General features: G+C 38.3%; 2 protein-coding genes across 3 annotated transcripts in view; one reads left to right on the forward strand and one right to left on the reverse strand.

Annotated features, from left to right (window-relative positions):
* The window catches only part of REC114 (REC114 meiotic recombination protein), a 106,692-nt gene extending 81,318 nt beyond the window's left edge, over positions 1-25,374 (reverse strand). For both annotated transcript variants that reach the window (XM_028162744.2, XM_007197750.3), the window contains exon 1: positions 25,216-25,374. In XM_028162744.2, coding sequence (XP_028018545.1) covers positions 25,216-25,374 — 159 coding nt within the window. The remainder of the gene's footprint in view (positions 1-25,215) is intronic.
* On the forward strand, positions 584-838 carry LOC103018298 (small ubiquitin-related modifier 1-like). The gene has a single exon (XM_057542893.1). It carries the CDS (start codon positions 584-586, stop codon positions 836-838), a length of 255 nt encoding a protein of 84 aa, XP_057398876.1.
* Positions 25,375-26,434: the final 1,060 nt, after the last annotated feature.

The raw sequence follows: 26,434 nt of genomic DNA on the forward strand, positions 1-26,434 counted from the left end.
TCACATTAAATGTAAATGGCCTTAATCAGGATTAATTTTGCTTCTCAGCTACCCATTTTCTCTTCATTATTTTTCAGTGAGAATACATGAAAAATTACTAAGAATCCTTTTCTCTTTCCTTATTTATTCTTTACACCCTTCCTGCTCTTTTTTTCGCCCTCTAAAGAGATTTTTTAAGATAAATTTATTTTATTTAAAAATTTACTTATTTAAATTATTTTATTTTTAAAAAATGTAAATGGCTTAAACATCCCAATGAAAGGCAATCTGACAACAGGATGAGAAGACAAGGCACAACTATATATAAATATAAAAATATGAACAGGTGAAAACAAAAGGGTGAGAAAAATATATACCATGCTAATACTAGTCAAAAGAAAGCTGGAATAGCTATTAATTTTAGGCAAGACTACCAAAAGGTATAAAGAAGGTCATTTCATAATGACAAGGCATTAATCAAGAGACATAATTATCCTAAACATTCACGCCCCCAATAAGAGCTGAAAAATACATGAAGCAGGCAAGGTTCTGCCTACCCAAGGCCGCTGCTGTGCGGAGACCCCGGGGGGAAGCCACCGTCACCATGTCTGACCAGGAGGCAAAACTTTCAACTGAGGACTTGGGGGATAAGAAGGAAGGAGAATATATTAAACTCAAAGTCACAGGACAGGAGAGCAGTGAGATTTACTTCAAAGTGAAAATGACAACACATCTCAAGAAACTCAAAGAATCACACTGTCAAAGACAGGAAGTTCCCATGAATTCACCCAGGTTTCTCTTTGAAGGTCAGAGAATTGCTGATAATCATACTCCAAAAGAACTGGGAATAGAGGGATAAGATGTGATTGAAGTTTATCAGGAACAAACAGGGGGTCATTCAACAGTTTAGATATTTTTATTTTTTTTATTTTCCCTAATCCTTTATTTTAAAAAATAGTTCTTTTGTAATGTGATGTTCAAAACAGAATTGAAAACTGGCATCTCTTTAAAACATCTGGTAATTTGCATTCTAGTGTCGATTATTCATTATTGTTTGTTTTCACTGTGCTGATTTTTGGTGATCAAACCTCAGCCCCCTTCATATTGCCGTCTCCTTTTTAAAAATTACATATGTGCACAGAGAGGCCGCCCTTTCCAGGACTGTGCATTTGCACGCTTGTGATAAATAACAGTGACTAATGCAAGTGTTCATAATGACTTTCCAGCTGGCCCTGAAGTTTTAGCACGTGACTGCTTCACTCTTGGACTATGACTTTCAGCGGGAGATGGAAGTTTTTCAGAGAACTGAACTGTGGAAAAATGACCTTTCCTTAACTTGAAGCTACTTTTAAAATCTGAGGGTCTGGACCAAAAGAAGAGGAATATCAGGTTGGAGTCAAGATGACAAAGGTGGTGAGAATAAATGACTAGCTCCAAAGATGGCTTCACGGAAGAGAAAGCATTTTAAGATGAAGGACAAACCTTGTCAGAAGATCCCAGAAAAGTTCTAATTTTCCTTAGCAGTTAAAGTTATTCATGCAGAAGTGTATACAACAGAACACTGCTCTTTTTGACTTTATTTGTACTTTTTGGCCTGGGATATAGGTTTTAAATGGACATCGTCAGTACCAGCTTCTTAAAATAAACAAAATATTTGTAAAAACCATAAAAAATACATGAAGCAATAACTGATAGAGCTGTAAGGAAAAATAGACAAATCCACAATTATAGTCAGATTTCAACACCCCTCTCTCAATAATTGATAAACATAGAAAATCAGCAAGCATATAGTAGACGTGAACAACACTATCAACCAACATGACCTGATTGACATTTATACAACACTCCACTCAATATCAGCAAAATATATATCTTTCTCAAGTGTACACAGAGCACTTACTGAGAGAGACCAAATTCTGGGCCATAAAACAAGTGTTAGTAAATTTTAAAGTATGTTCTCTGGAGCACAAATTAAATTAGAAATCAATAACAGAAATATCTCTGAAAAAGTCCCCAAACATTTTGAAACTAAATCATGTACTTCTAAATAACCCATGGGTAAATAAGAAATTAACAGATAAATCAGGAAGTATTTTGAACTGAATGTAATTCACCATGTCAACAAACTAAAAGAGAAAAATCATAGGATCACCTCACTAGATGAAAGAATATACAAAAGGCATTTGACAAAATTCAACATCCATTCCTGAGTACAAAAAAAAAAAAAAAAATCAGCAAACCAGGAATTGAAGGAACTTCAAGCTGATGAAGAGCATCTATGAAAAAACTATAGTTAATATCATATTTAATAGTGAAAGACTGAAAGCGTTCTAAGATAAGGAACAAGACAAGAATGTCACCACTTCTATTCGACACTGTACTGGAGGTTCTAACCACTGTAATTAGGCAAGAAAAAGAAATAAAAAGCCTTTCCTTTCCAGACTGGAAAGGTAGAAGAAAAACTGTCTTAATTCACAGACAACATAATCATTTATATAGAAAATCCAATTTATTTCCCTAGAATAAATGAATTTTAGAAAGACTGCAAGATACAAGATCAATAAATGAAAACTAAATTTATACACACTAGTAAAGAACAACTGGATTTGGAATTTTAGAAACATCAAAACTTATAATAGCATGAAAAATATGAAATATTTAGAGATAAATATGACAAAAGAAGTGAAAGATCTGCACATTGAAAACTGATAGAAATTTAATACATAGTAAATATAAGGAGAGTTATACTTTGTTCATGGATAGGAAGATTTAATACTGTTAAAATGCTGAGGTAGGCAGAATAATAATCCCCACCCAAAGGTTCCTGTCCTTATCCCTGGAACATATGAATATCTTATCTTACATGGCAAAGGGGACTTTGCAGATGTGATTAAGTTAAGGATCTTGAGACTAGGAGAGTATGCTGGATTATCTAGATGGTCCCAGTAGAATCCGAAGGGTCCCTATAAGGGAAAGAAGGAGGCAGAAGAGTCAGAGTCAGAGAAGGAAATGTGACTGCTGGCTTTGAAGATGGAAGGGTGGTACAAGGCAAGGAATTCAGGCAGCCTCTAGAAGCTGGAAAAGGCAAGAAACAGATTCTCCCCTAAAGCCTCCAGAAGGAATGCAGCCCTGCTGACACCTTGATTTTAGCCTCATAAGACCTATTTTAGACTTCTGACCTCCAGAACTGTGTGCAAAGCGTAAACAAACTAAGTTTGGGTTTTTGTAAGCCACTAAGTTTGTGGCAATTTGTTACAGCAGTAATAATCAAAAATTCTAAATTCTTTTGTAGAAATTAACAAGCTGATTCTACAATTCATGTGGAAATTCATGAAAAGAGACCATATACCAAGCATTTAAGTCATTTAACATTAACAAAGTACTCACTATGTACTGATCTCTCTTATAAATGTTCGGGAAAGAAAAAAAAAAAAACATAGAAGGGAATGTCCCTGACCATGAGCTTCATTGATTCATTTGTTCATTCAACAAATATTTATTGAGCACCTAACAGATGCCAAGCATTTTCTTAGATGGGACACATCACTGAACAAAACATTAGCTGCCCTCATGGAGCTAATGTGGGATGGGATGCAGGGCAAGGGTACAGAAAACTGTAAACAATAAATATAATTAGTGGCACACTAAGGGTGGAATGGTGGGAGCAGTCAACCCTGGTATAGGCAATAAGGGAGTGCTTTGTTGAGAATTTATAAACAATAGTCAAACTGACTAAAAAGCAGCTGCTTTTTATTACTATCATGCGCTAGCAATTCTAATCAATGTCACTGATGAAATACCCCTCCCTGAAAAAAATCTTTTGTTGATCTAAGTTCTAAACAATTGCTATAGTTACTGCTGAGTTTAAATAATACACACGTAAGTTTCAAATTAACAGATTTTTATTATTTATTCTTTAATAAACGTTGTTTTCTACATAGACATTCATTTGGAAAACTCCCAGTTATAAAGCTGGCCCACATACATGCAGACTTAACCACATACATCTGTTTCAAGAGAAGCTCACAAGGCTTTGACATACTTCAAGCTTGCCTAATGCAAAGTTCTTGTCTCAAACCCTTTCTTAGGATGCACTTCACTTCAACCCTGTGGTATGATACTCTTCTGCATTTAAACCATAGATTCAAAATAAACAATGACAGCACAGGGACTGTAAAGACCAAGAAACAGAACGTGAGTTATTACAATGCTGTCATTTTATGGGACCTTCTTTTTGGCATTTATATTTGTGCTTAAAATTTTAAAACAACGAAAGTGCAAGCAACGGGATGGAACATTTTTGTTTGGCAAATGCAAATTTTAGTTCACACTCAAAATATGTTACTAAATTTGAATAATACCTTTAATATTAAAATATTCTTTTAAAACTGTTAAATGTTTCCAAACTAAATAACAAAAAAGAGAATAAAACATATCAGCAATTTTATCATTAGCTGCCTCGATTGTATGTTTGGAGATTTTCAGTATTATTTTTTAAAATCACTTATAAGTTAAAGAGAAATCAATTACATAAAATATCAGCCTCTAACCAAAGAAGCAAAGTTCAGACATTTACCTAGATATAAAAAACTGGCTAAACATTTGTGCTTTTTTTCCTGCCTTATACTATAGCGTGCATTTCCTTTTTCTTACTTATCTTACTGCCACGCTTATAATAATGAATCTCAATAAATTTCACTGTCTGCATAATAAATAATTTCATCTATGAAATTTTTATGAAAATAATTTCATCATTTAGGGGAGGAAAGTGTTAAAAATTATCCATTTTGGGTTTCATATGTTCTAGGCACATCACTGAACATAATAAATAAGTAAATTATCTAGTATGTAAGAAAGTGCTAGGAGCTAGGGAAAAAACAAAGCAGGGTAAGGGGAATGGGAGTGTAAAGACAGGGCATGAATGTTAAAATATAAATAGGGTGGTCAGCATGGGCATCACTGAGGTGAGGCTTGAGCAAAGACTTGACGGCATGGGAAGGTTACTAGGTATCGCGTGGGAAGGATACCAGGTATCTGGGAATTCCACAGTTACTATTTTTCATATATTTGTTGCAATATTTCATCTAAAAGATCTTTACGGTATGCTCAGTTTGAAAATGTCTAATTTAAGACTTCCAAGAGGTTCAAGAAAAAATGTAATTTGATTGCATCCCTGCAGTGTTCCCTTCCTAAATCCAATCCAAATACCAATTACCTTTCCTTGAGCAGTTTTTAAAATCAGCATCCAAGTGGGCCAGAAGGGTGGGTTGAGGTCTCAGGATCCAGATGAAAAGAGCTGAGTTTTCCCCCTGGATGAGACTGGAGGCTCTAGCCTAAGCAAGTAGCCCTAGGGTAAAGGCAGGAATGCCCCAGTTCTTGGGAGAGAGACTAACCCGTAGAAATTGGTCATCCCCTCCACCCCCAAGAAGACCAGCCTGTGTATTCTGAAATTCCTACTGGTCTCCCAGCCTCTAAGGTGTCATAGTGGAGCTGGGAAATTTACTTAGCTGAGTCCTTTCTACTCCTCTACAGAAGACTTAGAAGGCTGAGACTCATGCACCTCCCAACACTTAACACTTAAGGTATGTTGGACTTGAGCCCCAAAAGTAAGAAGAGGCATAAGTTAGATAAAGGAAAACGACAACATACCCGATAGGCTAAAGCGATAAAGAACAAACAGAAAACCCAGAACAGGTGGCCCCTAGCAGAACAAAACTGCCAGAGGAGATCAACATCAGCTTGAGCCAAAAAATAATAACAATAATAATAATATTGTTATTATTTTAGTTTTTTAAATATTTATTTATTTTCCTTATTTTTTTCGGCTGCGTCGGGTCTTAGTTGCAGCACACGGGATCTTTGTTGAGGCACGCAGGATCTTTCTTGTTACGGTGTGGTCTATTGGGGTTTCTCTCTAGTTGCGGTGCGCTGGCTTCTCTCCAGTTGTGGCATGCGAGTTTTCTCTCTCTAGTTGTGGCGCGCAGGCTCCAGGACACGTGGGCTCTGTAGTTTGTGGCACGTGGGCTCTCTCATTGAGGCGCACGAGCTAAGTAGTTGTGGCACGTGGGCTTAGTTGCCTCGCGGCATATGGGATCTTAGTTCCCCGACCAGGGATGGAACCCGCGTCCCCTGCATTGGAAGGCAGATTCTTTACCACTGGACCACCAAGGAAGTCCTAATAATAATTATTATTAAGAACACTTAAGGAGACTTGGAGCTAAAAACATATAAAAATTCAATAGCTTAACTGAAGAACTGGAGACCAAATTAATGGTCTGAAAGACCACGTAGGAGAAATATTCAGAAACACAGAGCATAACTACGAAGAAGAAATCATGTGTACAAGATAATGTGGAGCAAAGACTCAGCCCCAGGAGAACACATGTTAACAGGAGCTAAAGTGGAAGGGGAGAAACAGAGCAAAGGCAATGATTAAACAGATAGCAGAACAACTATTCCACAACTGCAGAGATACGAGACAGAAGATGGAAAGGTTCGAGTTCCAGGCTTTGATGGGGGGGAGGAGGGAATCAACAATTAGACACACCCGGATAAAATTTCTAAATTTAAAGAATAAAGATCTTAAAAGCTTCCAGTCTTAAAAAAAAGTCACTCTCCAACACCAGAAGATTCTGGAGAGCAAACTCATTTTTTTTTTAGTAAATGAAGGCGAAGAATCAAGCATTTATCCTACCTCTCCTATACAAACTGACCTCCAGGTAAACTCTAGTGGATATGAGGAAATCTTTCTTTACTTTTGTAAAGAATATAAAATATTTTATATTCCAGATAATAAATGAAGAAAAATGATAAAATTAGAATATCAACATTTTTGCAACTCCTAATTAATTAATGGCTCTAGGCATTGTGCTTCAACAGCGGCAACTCCCCAGAGAGATAAATAGGCATTACACACTTCCAATGGGAAGAAGACTAAACCACCTACTAAGTAGTCTGGCCAAAAAACCCCAAAAACAAAAACAAAAAGCTCAACCTGAACTTGATCAAGCCTCTAGATTCAGTTATCAATTCACAAGAAATACAGAGGACAAAGGATCACATTAACTGCACCACAGAGATGCAGTCAGCAAAATCATACTGTCAGAAATTCTTCAGAACTCGGTTTCTTCAGCGAATAAACTGCAAGGAAGGAAGAGAGGTGGATCACATAGAAGAAACCTTAAAGAATAAAAGAAATACTAATCAATCATCCACGTATGGTCCTGTTTAAAAGAATTATGAAACTTATGAGACTATTAGAAATTTGAGCACTATTTGATGATATTAAGGAACCATTATTTTTTTAGGGTGAAAATGATATTACGATTGTTTTTTAAGTTCTTATCTTTTAGAGATACCAACTGAAATAGCTGATGAAATGGTATGATGGCTGTGATTTGCTTCAAAATAACATGATGGACATGGATAGGGTAGCAATGAAGCCAGATTGGCCATGAGTTGGTAATTGCTGAAGCTGCTTATATGTACATGTGGGTTTACCGTATATTCCGTCTACCTTTATTATATAGAAATTCAAGCATAATCAAAAAGTTTTACATAAGGCTTTTCTGTTGACTAAGTAGAAGCAAGGGTAAAAAAAGCATTCAGCTTACTACAAAGGATGCTACATGAAATATCCTAACTCTTCCGAGAAATTCCAAACATCATAATGCCTAATATAATCCAAGAAGCTGAGAAAAAAATTACTTATTTCTGGCTCTTGGGAAATATATTTAATGGGTGATAATTTAGCATTTTACTGGAATGTTCACATTAGCACAATATAAAAAACTCAAAAAAAGTTATTTTTAACGACAAAGTCTTCAAAGAAAAAGATTATTTTAAGGTGTCAGAACATATACCACGTTCATATCTTCTCTTCTTTCTAGTTGCTAACCTAAATGTTGTTAAGATTTAAGTCATCAAAACAGTATTATGGTACTGGCAAAAGAATAGACACATAAACCAATGCAACAGAATAGAGAACCCAGAAATAAACCCATGTATATACAAATCAACTAATATTTGACAAGGGAGCCAAGAATATTCAATGAAGAAGAGACAGTCTCTTCAATAAATGATACTGGGAAAATTGGATATTCACATGCAAAAGAATGAAACTAGATCCCTATCTTACATCACTCACAAATTTAACTCAAAGTGAATTGAAGACTTAAATGTAAGACCTGATACCATAAAACTTCTAGAAGAAAACAAAGGGAAAAAGCTCCCTGACAATGGTCTCAGCAATGATTTTTTTTTTGGATATAACACCTAAAGCACAAGCAACAAAAGCAAAAATAAACAAGCAGACTACATCAAACCAACAAGCTTCTGCACATCAAACGAAATGATCAACAAAATGAAAAGACAAGCTATGGAATGGATAAAAATTTGCAAACCACCTATCTTATATGGGGTTAATATTCAAAAAATATAAGGAACTCATACAAATCAACAGCAAAAACCAAATAATCCAATTTAAAAATGGGCAAAGGACCTAAAAAGACATATTTCTAAAGAACATGTTCAAATGGCCAACAGGTACATGAAGTGGTGCTCAACATCACTAATCATCAGAGAAATACAAATCTAAACCACAATGAGATGTCATCTCACGTTCGTCAGAGTGGCTATTATCAAAAAGACAAGAGGTAACAAGTGCTGGTAAGGATGTAGAGAAAAGGGAACCCTTGTGCACTGCTGGTGGAATGTAAACTGGTACAGCCACCACGGAAAACAGTATTGAGTTTCCTAAAAAAGAGTTAAAAGTACAACTACCATATGGCCCAGCAATTCCACTTCTGGGTATACATCAGAAGGAAATAAAATCACTGTTTCAAAGAGATACCTGTACCCCCATGTTCACCGCAGCATTATTTACAATAGCCAAGACAGGGAAATAATCTAAATGTCCATCAACAGATGAATGGATAAAGAAAATATGGTATGTATACACACACACACACACACACACACACACACAATGGAATATTATTGGGCCATTAAAAAAAAAACAAGGAAATCCTGCCATTTGTGACAACATGTATGAACCCTGAGGGCATTATGCTAAGTGAAATAAGTCAGAGAAAGACAAATACTGGATGATCTCACTCATATGTGGAACTAAAGAAAAAACAAATTCATAGCAACAGGACAGATTGGTGGAAAACAGAGGCGGGGGTGGGCAAAATGGGTGGAGGTGGTCAAAAGGTACAAACTTCCAGTTATATGCTAAATAAGTTCTGGAGATGTAATGTACAACATCATGACTATAGCTAACAAAATTGTATTGTATATTTGGAAGTTGCTGACAGTAGATTTTAAAAGTTATCACAAGGGAAAAAAAATTTGTAACTACATGAGGTGATGGGTGGTTAACTAAACTTACTGTGGCAATCATTTTGCAATATATACATTATCAAATCATTATGTTGTACGTTTTAAACTTATACAATGTCAAACATCAATTATACCTCAATAAAACTGGGGAAAGATTTACATCAACCTGAGCTCTTGCTATTGTAGTATTTTGCCATCAACACAGTAGCACACACTGAGATACAGAGCCTGCCTATCACAGTTTATACAGGCACAGCTTTTCAGGCACAGCTTATACACTGGTTAAATGATCAGAGAGCCTTCTCCTATTTTATATTCATGTATTTGTGCAAGACTGTATGTCCTATAGGACTAATCTAAAATTAATTAGGAAAAAGGTTAAAAGAAATATATGAAAATATAGAAAAGTATTTCAAATGTACTTACCTTAAATTAACTTATACCTACACGAAAGGCTAAAATAGTGTTAATTGTCAGATGTGACAAATTATGTACTTGAGTTTTTTCCTGCTTTTAAGACCCCTCCGAAAGTGTCAGCGCTCTATATATTGGCCCAAATTGCTGATTTATGCATCATAAAATACAAAAAATGTGCAAAATTGTTAAGTAGGCTATTAGCTGCCTCCTCACTTACTCCTGGTAGCTAAAGAGCCTCATAAATTATTTCAACAAACTTGTAGGACATATTATGCTAATGAAAGTGGCCCTGCTACATACCCACTACCAAACTGTAAAATTCAGTATTTTGCTTTTGATATTTCACAGAAATGCAAAGTGTTAACAGTAACAATAATAATAAATACAATTATAAGAGCATAACACCCAAAGAGGGAAAAAAAAGTAATTATATATACCTGGGGAATCTGTTCTTTCTTTAGAATCTAAAAATATCATCTCATGCATCAGAGCATGAGATGTGATTCCCCTTCTTTTACCACATATACCCAAATAAGATTAATAATCGTGAAATTATCTAGTCCTTTTAAACCTAGCTATTGGAGTTCACTTGATCACCTTGATTAGTAGCCATAAGCAAAATATATTTACTCAAAAGACCTCCCATGCAACAGAGGAATAAGTTCTTTATGCCCTGATTACCAATCAAGGCCCCTCTGGTTATTGTTCTTTCTATAAAACACAGTCCTAGGACATTTCTCCAATACGTTTAAAAATCTCCCAAACTAATAAATCCTATGAAAATCACCAAGTATACCAGAAAGTGGTACCTCCCATTGGCACACCTACCCTAGGTCACTGCAACTCTCACACCTGCCTTGCTATCTTCATAGTCACTCTCTTCTATTTATTCACAAACAAGGTTCACTTACGCCCATAACAGTTCCAATATCCAAACTGTATTTCTAAATCTGAGTTCAAGAAACACTCTAATTTATTTCTCGGATGCCATGTTGTCATTTTTTAGGTGAAAAGCACCCTAGATTCCAAATGAGCAGGTACTTGAGCTTAATTGGCTAGATCTTCCAATGGTGATGCCTTAATCATCTCTAAACAGAGCCCTGAATAGTGTCCAGCACATGGTAGGCAGGGAACAAATCCTAAACATGAATGAATTTTAATTTTCTCAGGCCTCATTTTAAACTATAACTTCTTAGACTCCTTCAACAACTAAACTGAAAACAAAAACTTCACTATATTTGTCTAGATAAATTCTACCTTAAATCATGTTATGCAAACAAGGCATAGCCTCTATGAAAACTATGTCTGTTACACAATAAAATGAACCTTTTGTTTATTGAAGGAGAAAAGAGTTGGAAATATGTATTTATAATCTTGTGCTTTGGAAAAAAAATTTTGTCATAGGAAATAAAATGTTAGAACATCTGTTAGAAGGTTCTTCCTCAAAAGCCTAAGCAATCTACAATATGTCACTGTATGTGACATATAATTCAATTAAACATAACCACAATTATAAAAATTATTTCTATATCAGTCAGGTGTAGGCTAGAGTATGCTGTAGAAATTAACAACCCCCCAAAGCAAAGGTTTTATTTCTCACTCACACTACCTATGCATCCTCTTTCTACCTGTCTTCCCACTCTACCTCACACTGCCCATCTTTCTCACAGTAGGACCTAAGCTGACAGAGCGGCAGATACCTGCAACACTGTAGCAAAGAGAAAGATAACAATGAATCATACACTGGCTCCTAAAGCTCCTGTCCATGACATAGGTCATTTCTGCTCACATTTCACTGGCCAAAACCAGTCACATGACACACAACTTCAAAGAGGCCAGGGATATGCAATCTTAGTATATCTGGTGAACAACACCAATGACTACTACTTTAAAAAAGACATTATCTGGAATCAGATGGATTTAGAATCAAATCCTTGTTTTGCAACTTGGAAGTATACTTAAAAATAGTAATAACTACCTTATAGGGTCATCAGAAAGATTAAATGACATAATGCAAAATCAGATACTTACCAGAATACCTGACCTTGATTCATTCATTCAATAAATATTCGGGGGTATCTGCCAATCACCATTCTAGGTACTGACATATAGTAATTATGTACTAAATAAGTTTTTTTGTTTCTTGCTATTGTTATTAGAAATGCCTTTTGAGTTCCAACCAGGGCCCCCAGGAATAAGCCTTCATTTCTTAGCAGTCTCCAGATTCAGAAGAGACTTGTTCTCTTGTTCTCCAACAACCATTTTCTTTCTTATATGGTAATAGAACCTCTGATTTTTAGCTGGACACATGATCTCGTGGAATTCAGACTACATATGCCAGCTGTCCATACAGTTAAGATGACCACAGCTCTAAGTTCTGACTACAGGAGGAGGTGTCATGTGGCAACTTACCAGAAACTTCCTTAGGGGACAGCAGGTGTGAATCTTTTGTCTACTTCTTCATCCTTTCCTCCACCAGGCTGTCTAGAATATCAGTTCTATCTTGGACTATGAGACCACGGCCGTGCATGGCAGAGGAACAAAATAGGAGGATCCTCATTTCCTGACACTGTGGAGTGTCATACAAGCCCTGTACTGTTATGTGAATAATAAACTTGCGTCTTATTTAATCCACTGTTATCTTGCATTTTCTATTATTCAGAGCCAATCTTAATCCTAATCAATAAAGCAACATAACCTGTTAACTCTTTAAAAAAGCAAGCTGCATGAAAGAATAGTAACTCTTGACACCCGTACATCTTCATAAGAGAAGATACCACTGTCGGTAGCAGCAGTGTACAGCAGAATGGCTTGAGGAAGACAAGACTTTTAGAGTCAGTTCTTCCACTCCTATGTAAACCTTTGGCAAGCTATTTAACCTAGCCAGGCATCAGCTTCTTGTATATAACATGGTAATTAGATCTAAATAGAGCTATTAAATGTGAGAATTAGTGTGAAGAGGTTTATGAAAATACTTCATAAATTATAAATCATTAAATAGTATCAGTATTACTTTATCAATTGTTCCCTCTCCCCACCTTTCCTTCAGAAATGGGGCATGAAGACAGATTGCAGTACATAAGAATCACCTAGACAGTCACGCTCAGAGATTCTGATTCATTAGGTCTAGCACAAGAACCATGAATCTGCATCTTCAACAAGCACCCCCAAGGGACTGCTGAAAGTACTCTGCCTACTTACTACACTTTGAGAAACACCACTCTAGTGATCAGACCCTACCTATTTTTGTAATCCTGCGCTCAAGTGCCCCAATATTTTAAGATTGTGATGAAACACAAGGACAGTTCCATAGCTTCTCCAGTGCCTAACTAAATGCCAAGTACCAAATAGATAATTTAATAATTTTTTGTTGAATTGATGAACTGAAGTGGAAAATGACAAAATGGGACTGAATTAAATGACCCACTATGGACTTCCACTTGTGGCCAACATAATGTAACAGGGACCAAACTTGCCTTCCTGCCTGAAACAGCTAAAAAACTGGACAAATTAGAGGAAACAACAGTTTTCAAGACACTTGATATCAAGTAATAAAGGACACGATTCCTGAGAAATAACAGAAAGAAAGGAGGTGAGCCTTACCATTGCCCTAGTTACTTCTTGGGGAAAGTTTACAGGCCAAAGTACAAGGAGAAGGAGCACAGGCAGAACCTGGTGAGCTGTCCCTGAGTAGAGGGGAGAGAGCTGCCAAGTCCAGGTAGGTCAGTGTGGCTAGAGTTTGCAAGCCAGAATACTGGAGAAGAGAGAGCTGTACCAAGAGAGACCCCTCCTCAAATCTTCAGCATACACACATGTGTGAGCAAATGACCAGAGGCTGGGCAAAAAACCACCTGAAAGGACTTAAAGGAACAATCCTGAGTGCTTACACAGGGCAGGGAATAGGGTCTGTTCTTATCAGCCAGAGTGAGAAACTTCATAATTTAAGGACACTGGGTAGAGTACGTATGTTGAAGAATTTTGCCTCAGGAGTGGGAAAAAATGATCCCTAGATCAAATGCTGCTCTGGTCCCACCTGACAAAGCTCAAGCAAGACTTGAAAGGATTAAACTGTTTCCAAGTAACTTATCCCAGCAAAAAGCTCAAGAATATTTATAGGAATCCAAAAATATCCTTCACCCAACAGGGTAAAATTCATATCAGGTGTTCAATCAAAAATTACCAGGTATGCAAAGAAGAACTACTACTTCACTATTTTCAAAAATAATTTTCTTGGGCTTTTACTGAATCTTAAATTTTCCTTAAAAAAAAACCCTACAATCATTTTTATCATTTTCACCCTGTGTGTTAATCTCAAAAGTCCTCATCTACATAACTGAACTGCTATTCCCCAAATGAAATATTAACACTTCTAAGACAAACAGCATAGTGGTTAAAGTAACAAGCTTTAGAGGCATGAAAAACAGGGTCTGAATTCTCTCTTAACTTATCTGTGTTCCTGGGCAAGCCACTGAACCTCTCTGAGTTTTAGTTCCCTTATCTATAAAAGGGGATAATAATATTTACTTCATAGGGCTGCTATAAGAAATATCCCGAAGTAAACAATAAATAGTAGCTATCACATCATAATTAGCACACTATCATAAAAAAAGTTCAGAAAAGTTACCACACACTCAGACATTTACTGAGCACCTATCATATGCTAGGTAATATGTAGGCACGAGGAATATAAAGAAAAAAAAGGACACTGTTAAGAGGACCCAAAGTATATCTTATGATGAATCTGCATTTAACAGTTCAAGTACAAACTTCATTTTGTATTTCTTAATTTCTAAGTAGGGCAATTATTTTAAGTTCCTTCTTCAAAAATTAAAGGACTTTTTTCCCTTTGAAAGGAAAAAAAATAAGAAGTTGTCAGGTTCAACCAATTAGGGCATGTCTGAGAAATCCTTGGAATCTGAAAAACGTGGTAAAACTTTAATTGAAAAGCAACCTGTGGGGGTGCCTTCAAGATGGCGGAGGAGTAAGACGTGGAGATCACCTTCCTCCCCACAAATACATCAAAACTACATCTACACGTGGAACAACTCCTACAGAACACCTACTGAACACTGGCAGAAGACCTCAGACTTCCCAAAAGATGCCCTCAGGCGATCTACATGCAGAGGTGGGGCCAAATCCAAAGCTGAACCCCAGGAGCTGTGCGAACAAGAAGAGAAAGGGAAATTTCTCCCAGCAGCCTCAGGAGCAGCGCATTAATTCTCCACAATCAACTTGATGTACCCTGCATCTCTGAAATACCTCAATAGACAACGAATCATCCCAAAATTGAGGCGGTGGACTTTGGGAGCAACTGTAGACTTCGGGTTTGCTTTCTGCATCTAACTTGTTTCTGGTTTTATGTTTATCTTAGTTTAGTATCTAGAGCTTATTATCATTGGTAGATTTGTTTATTGATTTTGTTGCTCTCTTCCTTTTTAAATTTTTTTTACATATATATATTTTTTTCTTTTTTCTCTTTTTGTGAGTGTGTATGTGTATGCTTCTTTGTGTGATTCTGTCTCTGTAGCTTTGCTTTTGCCATTTGTCCTAGGGTTCTTACTGTCCGTTTCTTGCTTCTGTTTTTGTTTTTTTTTTTAGTATAGTTTTTAGCACTTTTATCATTGGTGGATTTGTTTTTGGTTTGGTTGCTCTCTTCTTTTCTTTTTATTTATTACTTTTCTATTTTTAATAATTTTTTTCTATTTTAACAACTTTATTTTCTTCCTCCCTCCCTTCCTCTCTCTCTCTTTCTTTCTTTCTTTTTCTCCCTTTTCTTCTGAGCCATGTGGCTGACAGGGTCTTGGTGCTCTGGCCGGGTGTCAGGCCTCAGCCTCTGAGGTGGGAGAACCGAGTTCAGGACATTGGTCCACCGAGACCGCCCGGCCCCACGTAATATCAAACAGCAAAAGCTCTCCAAGAGATCTCCATCTCAATGCTAAGACCCAGCTCCACTCAATGATCAGCAAGCTACAGTGCTGGACACCCTATGCCAAACAACTAGCAAGATAGGAACACAAACCCACCAATTAGCAGAGAGGCTGCCTAAAATCATAATAAGGTCACAGACACCCCAAAACACACCACCAGACGTGGTCCTGCCCATCAGAAAGACAAGATCCAGCCTCATCCACCAGAACACAGGCACCAGTCCCTTCCACCAGGAAGCCTACACAACCCACTGAATCAACCTTAAACACTGGGAGCAGACACTAAAAACAACAGGAACTACGAACCTGCAGCCTGCGACACGGAGACCCCAAACACAGTAAGTTAAGCAAAATGAGAAGACAGAGAAACACGCAGCAGATGAAGGAGCAAGGTAAAAACCCATCAGACCAAACAAATGAAGAGTAAAAAGGCAGAATTCAGAGTAATGATAGTAAAGATGATCCAAAATCTTGGAAACAGAATGGAGAAAATACAAGAAACGTTTAACAAGGACCTAGAAGAACCAAAGAGCAAACAAACTATGATGAACAACACAATAAATGAAATTAAAAATTCTCTAGAAGAAATCAATAGCAGAATAACTGAGGCAGAAGAACGGATAAATGACCAGGAAGATAAAATAGTGGAAATAACTACCATAGAGCAGAATAAAGAAAAAAGAATGAAAAGAATTGAGGACAATCTCAGAGACCTCTGGAACAACATTAAACACACCAACATTCAAATTATAGGGGTCCCAGAAACAGAAGAGAAAAAAAAGGGACTGAGAAAATATTTGAAGAGATTACAGTTGAAAACTTCCCTAAAATGGGTAAGGAGATAGTCAATCACGTCCAGGAAGTGCACAGAGTCCCATACAGGATAAATTCAAGGAGAAACATGCCAAGACACATATTAATCAAACTACCAAAAATTAAATACAAAGAAAAAATATTAAAAGCAGCAAGGGAAAAGCAACAATTAACATACAAGGGAATTCCCATAAGGTTAACAGCTGATCTTTCAGCAGAAACTCTGCAAGCCAGAAGGGAGTGGCAGGACATATTTAAAGTGATGAAAGGGAAAAACCTACAACCAAGATTACTCTACCCAGCAAGGATCTCATTCAGATTCAACAGAGAAATTAAAACCTTTACAGATAAGCAAAAGCTAAGAGAATTCAGCACCACCAAACCAGCTCTACAACAAATGCTAAAGGAACGTCTTTAGGCAGGAAACACAAGAGAAGGAAAAGACTTACAATAACAAACCCAAAACAATTAAGAAAATGGTAATAGGAACATACATATCGATAACTACCTTAAATGTAAATGGATTAAATGCTCCAACCAAAAGACATAGACTGGCTGAATGGACACAAGAACAAGACGTGTACATATGTTGTCTACAAGAGGCCCACTTCAGACTTAGGGATACATACAGACTGAAAGGGGATGGAAAAAGATATTCCATGCAAACGGAAATCAAAAGAAAGCTGGAGTAGCAATTCACATAACAGACAAAATAGACTTTATATTAAACACTATTACAAGAGACAAAGAAGGACACTACATAATGATCAAGGGATCAATCCAAGAAAAAGATATAACAATTGTAAATATTTATGTACCCAACAAAGGAGCACCTCAATACATAAGGCAAATGCCATAAAAGGGGTAACTGACAGTAACACAATAATAGTAGGGGACTTTAACACCCCACTTTCACCAATGGACAGATCATCCAAAATGAAAATAAATAAGGAAACACAAGCTTTAAATGATACATTAAACAAGATGGACTTAACTGATATTTATAGGACATTCCATCCAAAAACAGCAGATTATACTTTCTTCTCAAGTGCTCATGGAACATTCTCCAGGATAGATCATATCTTGGGTCACAAATCAAGCCTTGGTAAATTTAATAAAATTGAAGTCGTATCAAGTATCTTTTCTGACCACAATGCTATGAGACTAGGTATCAACTACAGGAAAAAATCTGTAAAATATACAAACACACGGAGGCTAAACAATACACTACTAAATAACCAAGAGATCACTGAAGAACTCAAAGAGGAAATCAAAAAATACCTAGAAACAAATGACAATGAAAACACAATGACCCAAAACCTATGGGATGCAGCAAAAGCAGATCTAAGAGGGAAGTTTATAGCAATACAATCTTACCTCAAGAAACAAACATCTCAAATAAACAACCTAACCTTACACCTAAAGCAATTAGAGAAAGAAGAACAAAAAGACCCCAAAGTTAGCAGAAGGAAAGAAATCATAAAGATCAGATCAGAAATAAATGAAAAAGAAATGAAGGAAAACAATAGCAAAGATCAATAAAACTAAAAGCTGGTTCTTTGAGAAGATAAACAAAGTTGATAAACCATTAGCCAGACTCAACAAGAAAAAAAGGGACAAGACTCAAATCAGTAGAATTAGAAATGAAAAGGGAAAAGTAACAACTGACACTGCAGAAACACAAAGGATCATGAGAGATTACTACAAGCAACTCTATGCCAATAAAATGGACAACATGGAAGCAATGGACAAATTCTTAGAAAAGCAGGGCCTTCTGAGACTGAACCAGGAAGAAACAAAATATAAACAGACCAATCACAAGCACTGAAATTAAGACTGTGATTAAAAATCTTCCAACAAACCAAAGCCCAGGACCAGATGGCTTCACGGGCAAATTCTATCAAACATTTAGAGAAGAGCTAACACCTATCCTTCTCAAACTCTTCCAAAATATAGCGGAGGGAGGAATACTCCCAAACTCATTCTACGAGGCCCCCATCACCCTGATACCAAAACCAGACAAAGATGTCACAAAGAAAGAAAACTACAGGCCAATATCACTGATGAACATAGATGCAAAAATCCTCAACAAAATACTAGCAAACAGCACATTAAAAGGATCATACACCATGATCAAGGATCATACTCCATGATCAATTATCCTGGGACAAACCCCCTACTGGGGTTTATCCCAGGAATGCAAGGATTCTTCAATATATGCAAATCAATCAATGTGATAAACCATATTAACAAATTGAAGGAGAAAAGCGATGATCATCTCAATAGATGCAGAAAAAGCTTTTGACAAAATTCGACACCCTTTTATGATAAAAACCCTCCAGAAAGTAGGCATAGAGGGAACTTACCTCAACATAATAAAGGCCATATATGACAAACCCACAGCCAATATCGTTCTCAATGGTGAAAAACTGAAACCATTTCCGCTAAGATCAGGAAGAAGACAAGGTTGTCCACTCTCACCACTATTATTCAACATAGTTTTGGAAGTTTTAGCCACAGCAATCAGGGAAGAAAAAGAAATAAAAGGAATCCAAATCGGAAAAGAAGAAGTAAAGCTGTCACTGTTTGCAGACAACATGATACTATACATAGAGAATCCTAAAGATGCTACCAGAAAACTACTAGAGGTAATCAATGAATCTGGTAAAGTAGCAGGATACAAAATTAATGCACAGAAATCTCTTGCATTCTTATACATCATTTTTCCTAATGATGAAAAATCTGAAAGAGAAATTAAGGAAACACTCCCATTTACCAATGCAACAAAAAGAATAAAATACCTAGGAATAAACCTACCTAAGGAGACAAAAGACCTGTATGCAGAAAACTATAAGACACTGATGAAAGAAATTAAAGATGATACAAACAGATGGAGAGATATACCATGTTCTTGGATTGGAAGAATCAACATTGTGAAAATGACTCTACTACCCAAAGCAATCTACAGATTCAATGCAATCCCTATCAAACCACCAATGGCATTTTTCACAGAACTAGAACAAAAAATTTCACAATCTGTATAGAAACACAAAAGACCCCGAATAGCCAAAGCAATCCTGAGGAAGAAAATCAGAGCTGGAGGAATCAGGCTCCTGGACTTGAGACTATACTACAAAGCTACAGTAATCAAGACAGTATGGTACTGGCACAAAAACAGAAATATAGATCAGTGGAACAGGATAGAAAGCCCAGAGATAAACCCATGCACAAAAAAGGTTCACCTTGGGCTTCCCTGGTGGCGCAGTGGTTGAGAATCTGCCTGCCAATGCAGGGGACACGGGTTCGAGCCCTGGTCTGGGAAGATCCCACATGCCGCGGAGCAACTAGGCCCGTGAGCCACAATTGCTGAGCCTGCGCGTCTGGAGCCTGTGCTCCGCAACAAGAGAGGCCGCGATAGTGAGAGGCCCGCGCATCGCGATGAAGAGTGGCCCCCATTCGCCGCAACTAGAGAAAGCCCTCGCACAGAAATGAAGACCCAGCACAGCCAAAAATAAATAATAAATAAATTAAAAAAAAAAAAAAAAGGTTCACCTTATCTTTGATAAAGCAGGCAAGAATACACAATGGAGAAAACACAGCCTCTTCAGTAAGTCGTGCTGGGAAAACTGGACAGCTACATGTAAAAGAATGAAATTAGAATACCTGCTAACACCATACACAAAAATAAACTCAAAATGGATTAAAGACCTAAATGTAAGGCCAGACACTATCAAACTCTTAGAGGAAAACATAGGCAGAACACTCTATGGCATAAATCACAGCAAGATCCTTTTTGACCCACCTCCTAGAGAAATGGAAATAAAAACAAAAATAAACAAGTGGGACCTAATGAAACTAAAAGCTTTTGCACAGCAAAGGAAACCATAAACAAGACAAAAAGACAACCCTCAGAATGGGAGAAAATATTTGTAAATTAAGCAACTGACAAAGGATTAATCTCCAAAATATACTAGCAGCTCATGCAGCTCAATATCGAAAAAACAAACAACCCAATCCAAAAATGGGTCGAAGACCTAAATAAACATTTCTCCAAAGAAGATATACAGACTGCCAACAAACACATGAAAGGATGCTCAACATCACTAATCAATAGAGAAATGCAAATCAAAACTACGATGAGGTATCACCTCACACCAGTCAGAATGGCCATCATCAAAAAATCTACAAACAATAAATGCTGGAGAGGGTGCGGAGAAAAGGGAACCCTCTTGCACTGTTGGTGGGAAAGTAAACTGATACAGCCACTATGGAGAACAGTATGCAGGTTCCTTAAAAAACTAAAAATAGAACTACCATATGACCCAGCAATCCCACTACTGGGCATATACCCTGAGAAAACCATAATTCAGAAAGAGTCATGTACCACAATGTTCATTGCAGCTCTAGTTACAATAGCCAGGACATGGAAGCAACCTAAGTGTCCACTGACAGATGAATGGATAAAGAAGATGTGGCACATATATACAGTGGAATATTACTCAGCCATAAAAAGAAACAAAACTGAGTTATTTGTAGTGAGGTGGATGGACCTAGAGTCTGTCATACAGAGTGAAGTAAGTCAGAAAGAGAAAAACAAATACCGTATGCTAACACATATATATGGAATCTAAAAAAAAAAAAAAAAAGTTCTGAAGAACCTAGGGGCAGGACCGGAATAAAGATGCAGACATAGAGAATGGACTTGAGGACATGGGGAGGGGAAGGGTAAGCTGGGACGAACTGAGAGAGTGGCATGGACATATATACACTACCAAATGTAAAATAGATAGCTAGTGGGAAGCAGCCACATGGCACAGGGAGATCAGCTCGGTGCTCTGTGTCCACCTAGAGGGGTGGGATAGGGAGGGTGGGAGGGAGATGCAAGAGGGAGGAGATATGGGGATATATGTATATGTATAGCTGATTCACTTTGTTATACAGCAGAAACTAGCACACCATTGTAAAGCTATTATACTCCAATAAAGATGTTTAAAAAATAAATAAATAAAATAAAAGCAACCTGCAATTAACATCACCTTTCAAAATTATTCTCAAATTAGTAAACTAAATTACATTCAGCCATAAAATACATAAAGTGGAGCAATCTGTTATTATGATAATCCTTTTAGAAAGGCTGGGCTAACAGATGTAAGGAATTAAAATCAAGTTCAAGATGTATTTCATTTGCTCATTCCACTTAAATGACAGATGGTTTAAATATTAACCCTATTAATAAAATGTTTGCATATTCATTATGAATCTGATTGCCTTACCTCATAACTCCACAAATTTATTTTATTAATTTTACTATAGGGCTGCCCATTTCATTCAAGGTCTTCTACACTCTTGCCTCGCAAAGTCTGGTCCTTGAACCAACAGCATCAGCATCACCTGGAAGCTGGTTAGAACTACAGAATTTCACTGCCCATACCAGACCTACTAAGTCAGAATTTGCATTTTTCAAAAATATCCCCAAGTGATTTCCATGCACACTGACCTCTGAGTAGACAGTTCTAAACTGTTGATTTTTTTTCACACTTTTTTTTTTACAGTATTACAAAAAGTGTATTTGCTTACAAATTGTGGTTAACTTATCTACAGATAGTAACTTTTCATAATAATTCAATTCAGACAAATAAATCAATATATACATTCCATAGTCTATATATAAGATGTCTTAGACTTGACTTTAGCTCTCAACTAGGACTTCAAGTCTTAGAAGTACCAGACTTGTTGTACTATTCATTTTTTCTCTTAAGTCAACATTTTTGCCTTAGCATGTAGCCACTGTGATGAAAGTCTTCTCTGTAATTAAACAACTATATAGAACAGTACCAGGAAATCAGATTCTCCCCACAATTTCAGGAAAAAATGAAAAAACTCAAAATAGATTTCAAGGTTGAACTTAAAAGTCCCCTAGAGAAAAAAAAAGCCCAGAATGACTCTATTCTCCACAATAATATATTTTTATGCTTTACCTAACACATTTTTTTACTGCAGGTACCACATATTTTTAAAATAAAAAATTCACATGGGACTTAGTGAAGCTCTTTAGATGGCTCATCTTTTATCATTACTATTGCACAATAGTCACAGAACTCATAAAATAGAACAAATCTTGTTTTCTCTTTCGTTTTTCCCTCCCAAAATGACAGACCTGGGCTGAAACTGATCACAGCAGGTAGGATAGTTCGGCACAGATTCAAAGGAAGGTACAAATGTTCAGTTTTCAAAAGCACTGCAAAAGCCAAACCTCATCCCTTGTCACTGTAACTGTGGCTTTATGCCAAACATCAGAAAACTGTTGAAAAGTGCTGCTCCTTATACGCAATTATGAAGAGCTTTGCAAAGAAAAGGGAAAAAAAGTAATAACAGCTCCTTCGGATGGTCAAATGTCCCTGGCCTCTGGGTTGCAAGATAGGAATCTAATAGCTACCCAGTTGCATCTGAGGCCATGCATCCAACAAAGACGCCTGAGGAGAAAGGGTTTAAAGGGTGTTTAGAGAAGGTATCAAGGAACCTGTTGGGCAGTTTCAAAAATTAATTATGTCCTCAAACGTTCCCAGTTTTTTTTTACAAGATCCTATTATAGATTAGTCATTCTTCAATTTAACTCTTTATTCACCCTATTTTGCATCTGCAGCCTATACAATTTCTCAGGATACCATGTTCCACAAGAGTACAACTAAGTATTTAATGCCTTTTTTAATGGTCTTAGCTCTAATAGTCTAGATTTGGTGAACAATTCATTATGCCCCATCTCTACTCACATTCACAGCCAAGTGTCTGAGAAGAGGTGTCCATGCACATTGGCCACACTTCCTCACCTACTAGTCACTCTTCAGCCCACCCCTATCTGGCTTCCACCCCCTTCACTCCACTGAAACTTCTCTTGGTAAAGACCATTAAGGACCTTCATGTTGCTAAATCCAATGGACACCCCTTAGTCGTCATTATCCTTCACTCTGCAGCATTATTCAACAAAGTTAATTGTTCTCTCCCTCTTGAAGTAACTTTCTGTAGCTTTGATGGACCTGCTTTCTCCTGGGTGCCTCCCAACTCTCTGTCCCTTGCCAATCTTCTTTAGGGACTCGGTCCCCTCCTGACCTACCTTGGGGCTTGGTCCTGGAATCTCGTATCATCTCATAACTATAAATGTCACCTTCGTGTTGATGACACATTTACATCTCCAGCCCAGATGTTTCTTCTGAGTCTAGACCAGCATACCCAACTACCCATTCAATATCCCCACTTGGATGCTGCATAAACACATTGAAACCCAATACACCTGAAACTGAAGTCTTGGATCTTTCCTTCAGTGTTCCTTCTCCAATGTTTCCCAACCCAGTTGATCCTGCCAGAAACCCAAAAGTTCTTTACTCTCACCACTTATACCCAATCAATCTCCAAGTCCTGTCGTTTTGGCCTCCAAAATATAGCTTTAACATGCCCAGTCTCCCCATTTCTACTGCCATCCTCCCTACCCATCCTCCCACCCCTGCCCTCCCGTCTAAGTCATTACCATCTCTTGCCTGCCACACTGCAAAAGCATTCTATGTGATCTTCCTGGCTCTACTCATATTCCTCTCCAATTCTATTCCTCTCTAATTCTATTCCTCTCCAATTCTATCTCCACACTTCAACCAGAGTGAACTTTCAAAGATGAAAATGCTCCAACTTAAAATCCTTCAGTGGCTTCCTATTGGTTTTAGGACACTGTTCACAAGGCATCTGCCTACCTCTCCAGACAACCTCATCCCATGTTGTCAGTCTCCTTGTTCTCTAAGCACCAGCCTTACTCTTTCTGTCTGCACATTACAAATGCTGAGGTTTTCCAGGTGCAGGGCCTCTGCACACGTTACATCCTCTACCTGGAATATTTGTTCTCTTTCTTTTACTTTTCTCCTACCCGCTGCTGCCCAAACCACACCAACACATACACACATGCATAATCCAAAACCCCAGGGTCCACAACCAATAGTCAAGCCAGACCAAAAGGAACTGAATGATCAGCAACCCATGGCATTAAAACATATCACCAGGACAAAAAAAAGGATAATATCAGTAAACCCTTACATAACTTTATATGAGGCACTGTTCCAGGTGATTTATATATATTAACTTAATCAGTGCTCACAACAATCTTACCAAGTAGATACTATTACTATCCCTATTTTAAGATAAGGTAAATAAGGTACAGAGAGAATAAGTAACTTAACCAAGGTCACAGAAATTCAGTGGCAAAGCTAGGATTCAAATTTAGTCCTTCTTCTGTGTAATGCTTGACTGCCTGAAGAAAGACAACTTGATTAAAGACTATTCAACCCTCCCTTTCACATAAGGGATGTGAAACTAGTTTACATAATTATACAGTATCTGCATAAATACTATGTCCTCCACTAGACTAAAAACTAACGAGGGCAGGGATCATTTATACCTTGTTCACTGATATACATCCCCAAGCACCGTGAATAAAATCTAACACATAACTGACGCTCAGTAAATATCTGTCGAATATGTGAACGTTTACCACTCCCTTGCATAATTATTTTGAGAATGCACTGGGTTCCAATCATTATACATATTTCCTACGTTAGCTGTCGGCTAACCGCCCCTATCAGTCCTCTCTTCTGTCGGCGTAGCTCTCAGCAGGGCACTCGGGTACCAGGCCACAGTCTCCCCTCCCTCCCCACGGCGGGGTGAGAGCCTCCCGGCCCTTCCCGCCCTCAGGCCTCACCTTCCATGTTGGGGAAGAGGCTGTGACAGCTTCCTGGCCAGGCCCAGGCGGCTCTCCAGTGCCCGAGGGCATGAAGCGGCCATACCGCTGCAGAGGCCACTGTGCCGCATCTCCTCCCGGGAGCCCGAAGCCCGCGTGCTCTTTTCCCGCCTCCGCCATGTTCGGCCTCCTGGCTAGCGCAGCCGCAGCTCGCGGGTGCCTGCCAATCGGCTCAACTAACCAATCAGGAAGCGAGGTGACCCAAGGCCCACCCTCCCCAAGAGTGGAAGCCAATGGACAGGCCCCGGAGACTCGAACGGGAAGCTGGGTGAGGAGGAGCGGGGTGGGGGAGTTGGAGGGGAGTAGGGGTTGGGGGCGGTGCTCTTCGGGTTAAAGGCGTAGCTGTGGACCTTGGGTGTCTTCTCGTCGTGGTGGACAAAGCGAGGATGGTAACTTCCATCTTGAAGTGGGGCTGTGACGCTTATAAATGGTAGTTGGTCTTGCCTTTGCTTCGTTCGGGCCCTCCCCTTCCCTCAGGCAGCCCAGGTCATTGTCCGGCCGCTCTGAGACCTTCGGGAAAACTGGACGACTCCCTGTGACTTCTACGTGCTGGGACTAGGCCGGCTCTTCGAGGCTGTCTGGACAAGTGTGTTTTCCTTCCTCACAGAAGACTTTCAGATGACAGTGGCGCTGCTCACCTCAACCCCACCGCAACACAGCCCCAGTTCCACCCACCATTCAGGAAGTAGGGTTATTTCCTCATCATCCTGCAGCCCACTAGACATATTCCCTCCAGACGGGCAAGTTCTCTTTTAAAGAAGGTAGAGAATGGGTGGGATGTTGCCGGCAGTGAAAGGTGTGCCTCAATCAAAAGCAGGTGCGGGCTTCCCTGGTGGCGCAGTGGTTGAGAATCTGCCTGCCAATGCAGGGGACACGGGTTCGAGCCCTGGTCTGGGAAGTTCCCACATGCCGCGGAGCAACTAGGCCCGTGAGCCACAATTACTGAGCCTGCGCATCTGGAGACTGTGCTCCGCAACAAAAGAGGCCGCGATAGTGAGAGGCCCGCGCACCGCGATGAACAGTGGCCCCCGCTTGCCACAACTAGAGAAAGCCCTCGCACAGAAACGAAAACCCAACACAGCCATAAATAAATTAATTAATTAATTAATTAATTTTAAAAAAAAGCAGGTGCAACTCGATGACAGGCCTGCGTGATTTATAATCAACAAAGCACTTCTAC

Source organism: Balaenoptera acutorostrata, chromosome 3 (assembly GCF_949987535.1).
Source record: "Balaenoptera acutorostrata chromosome 3, mBalAcu1.1, whole genome shotgun sequence".
NCBI lineage: Eukaryota > Metazoa > Chordata > Mammalia > Artiodactyla > Balaenopteridae > Balaenoptera > Balaenoptera acutorostrata.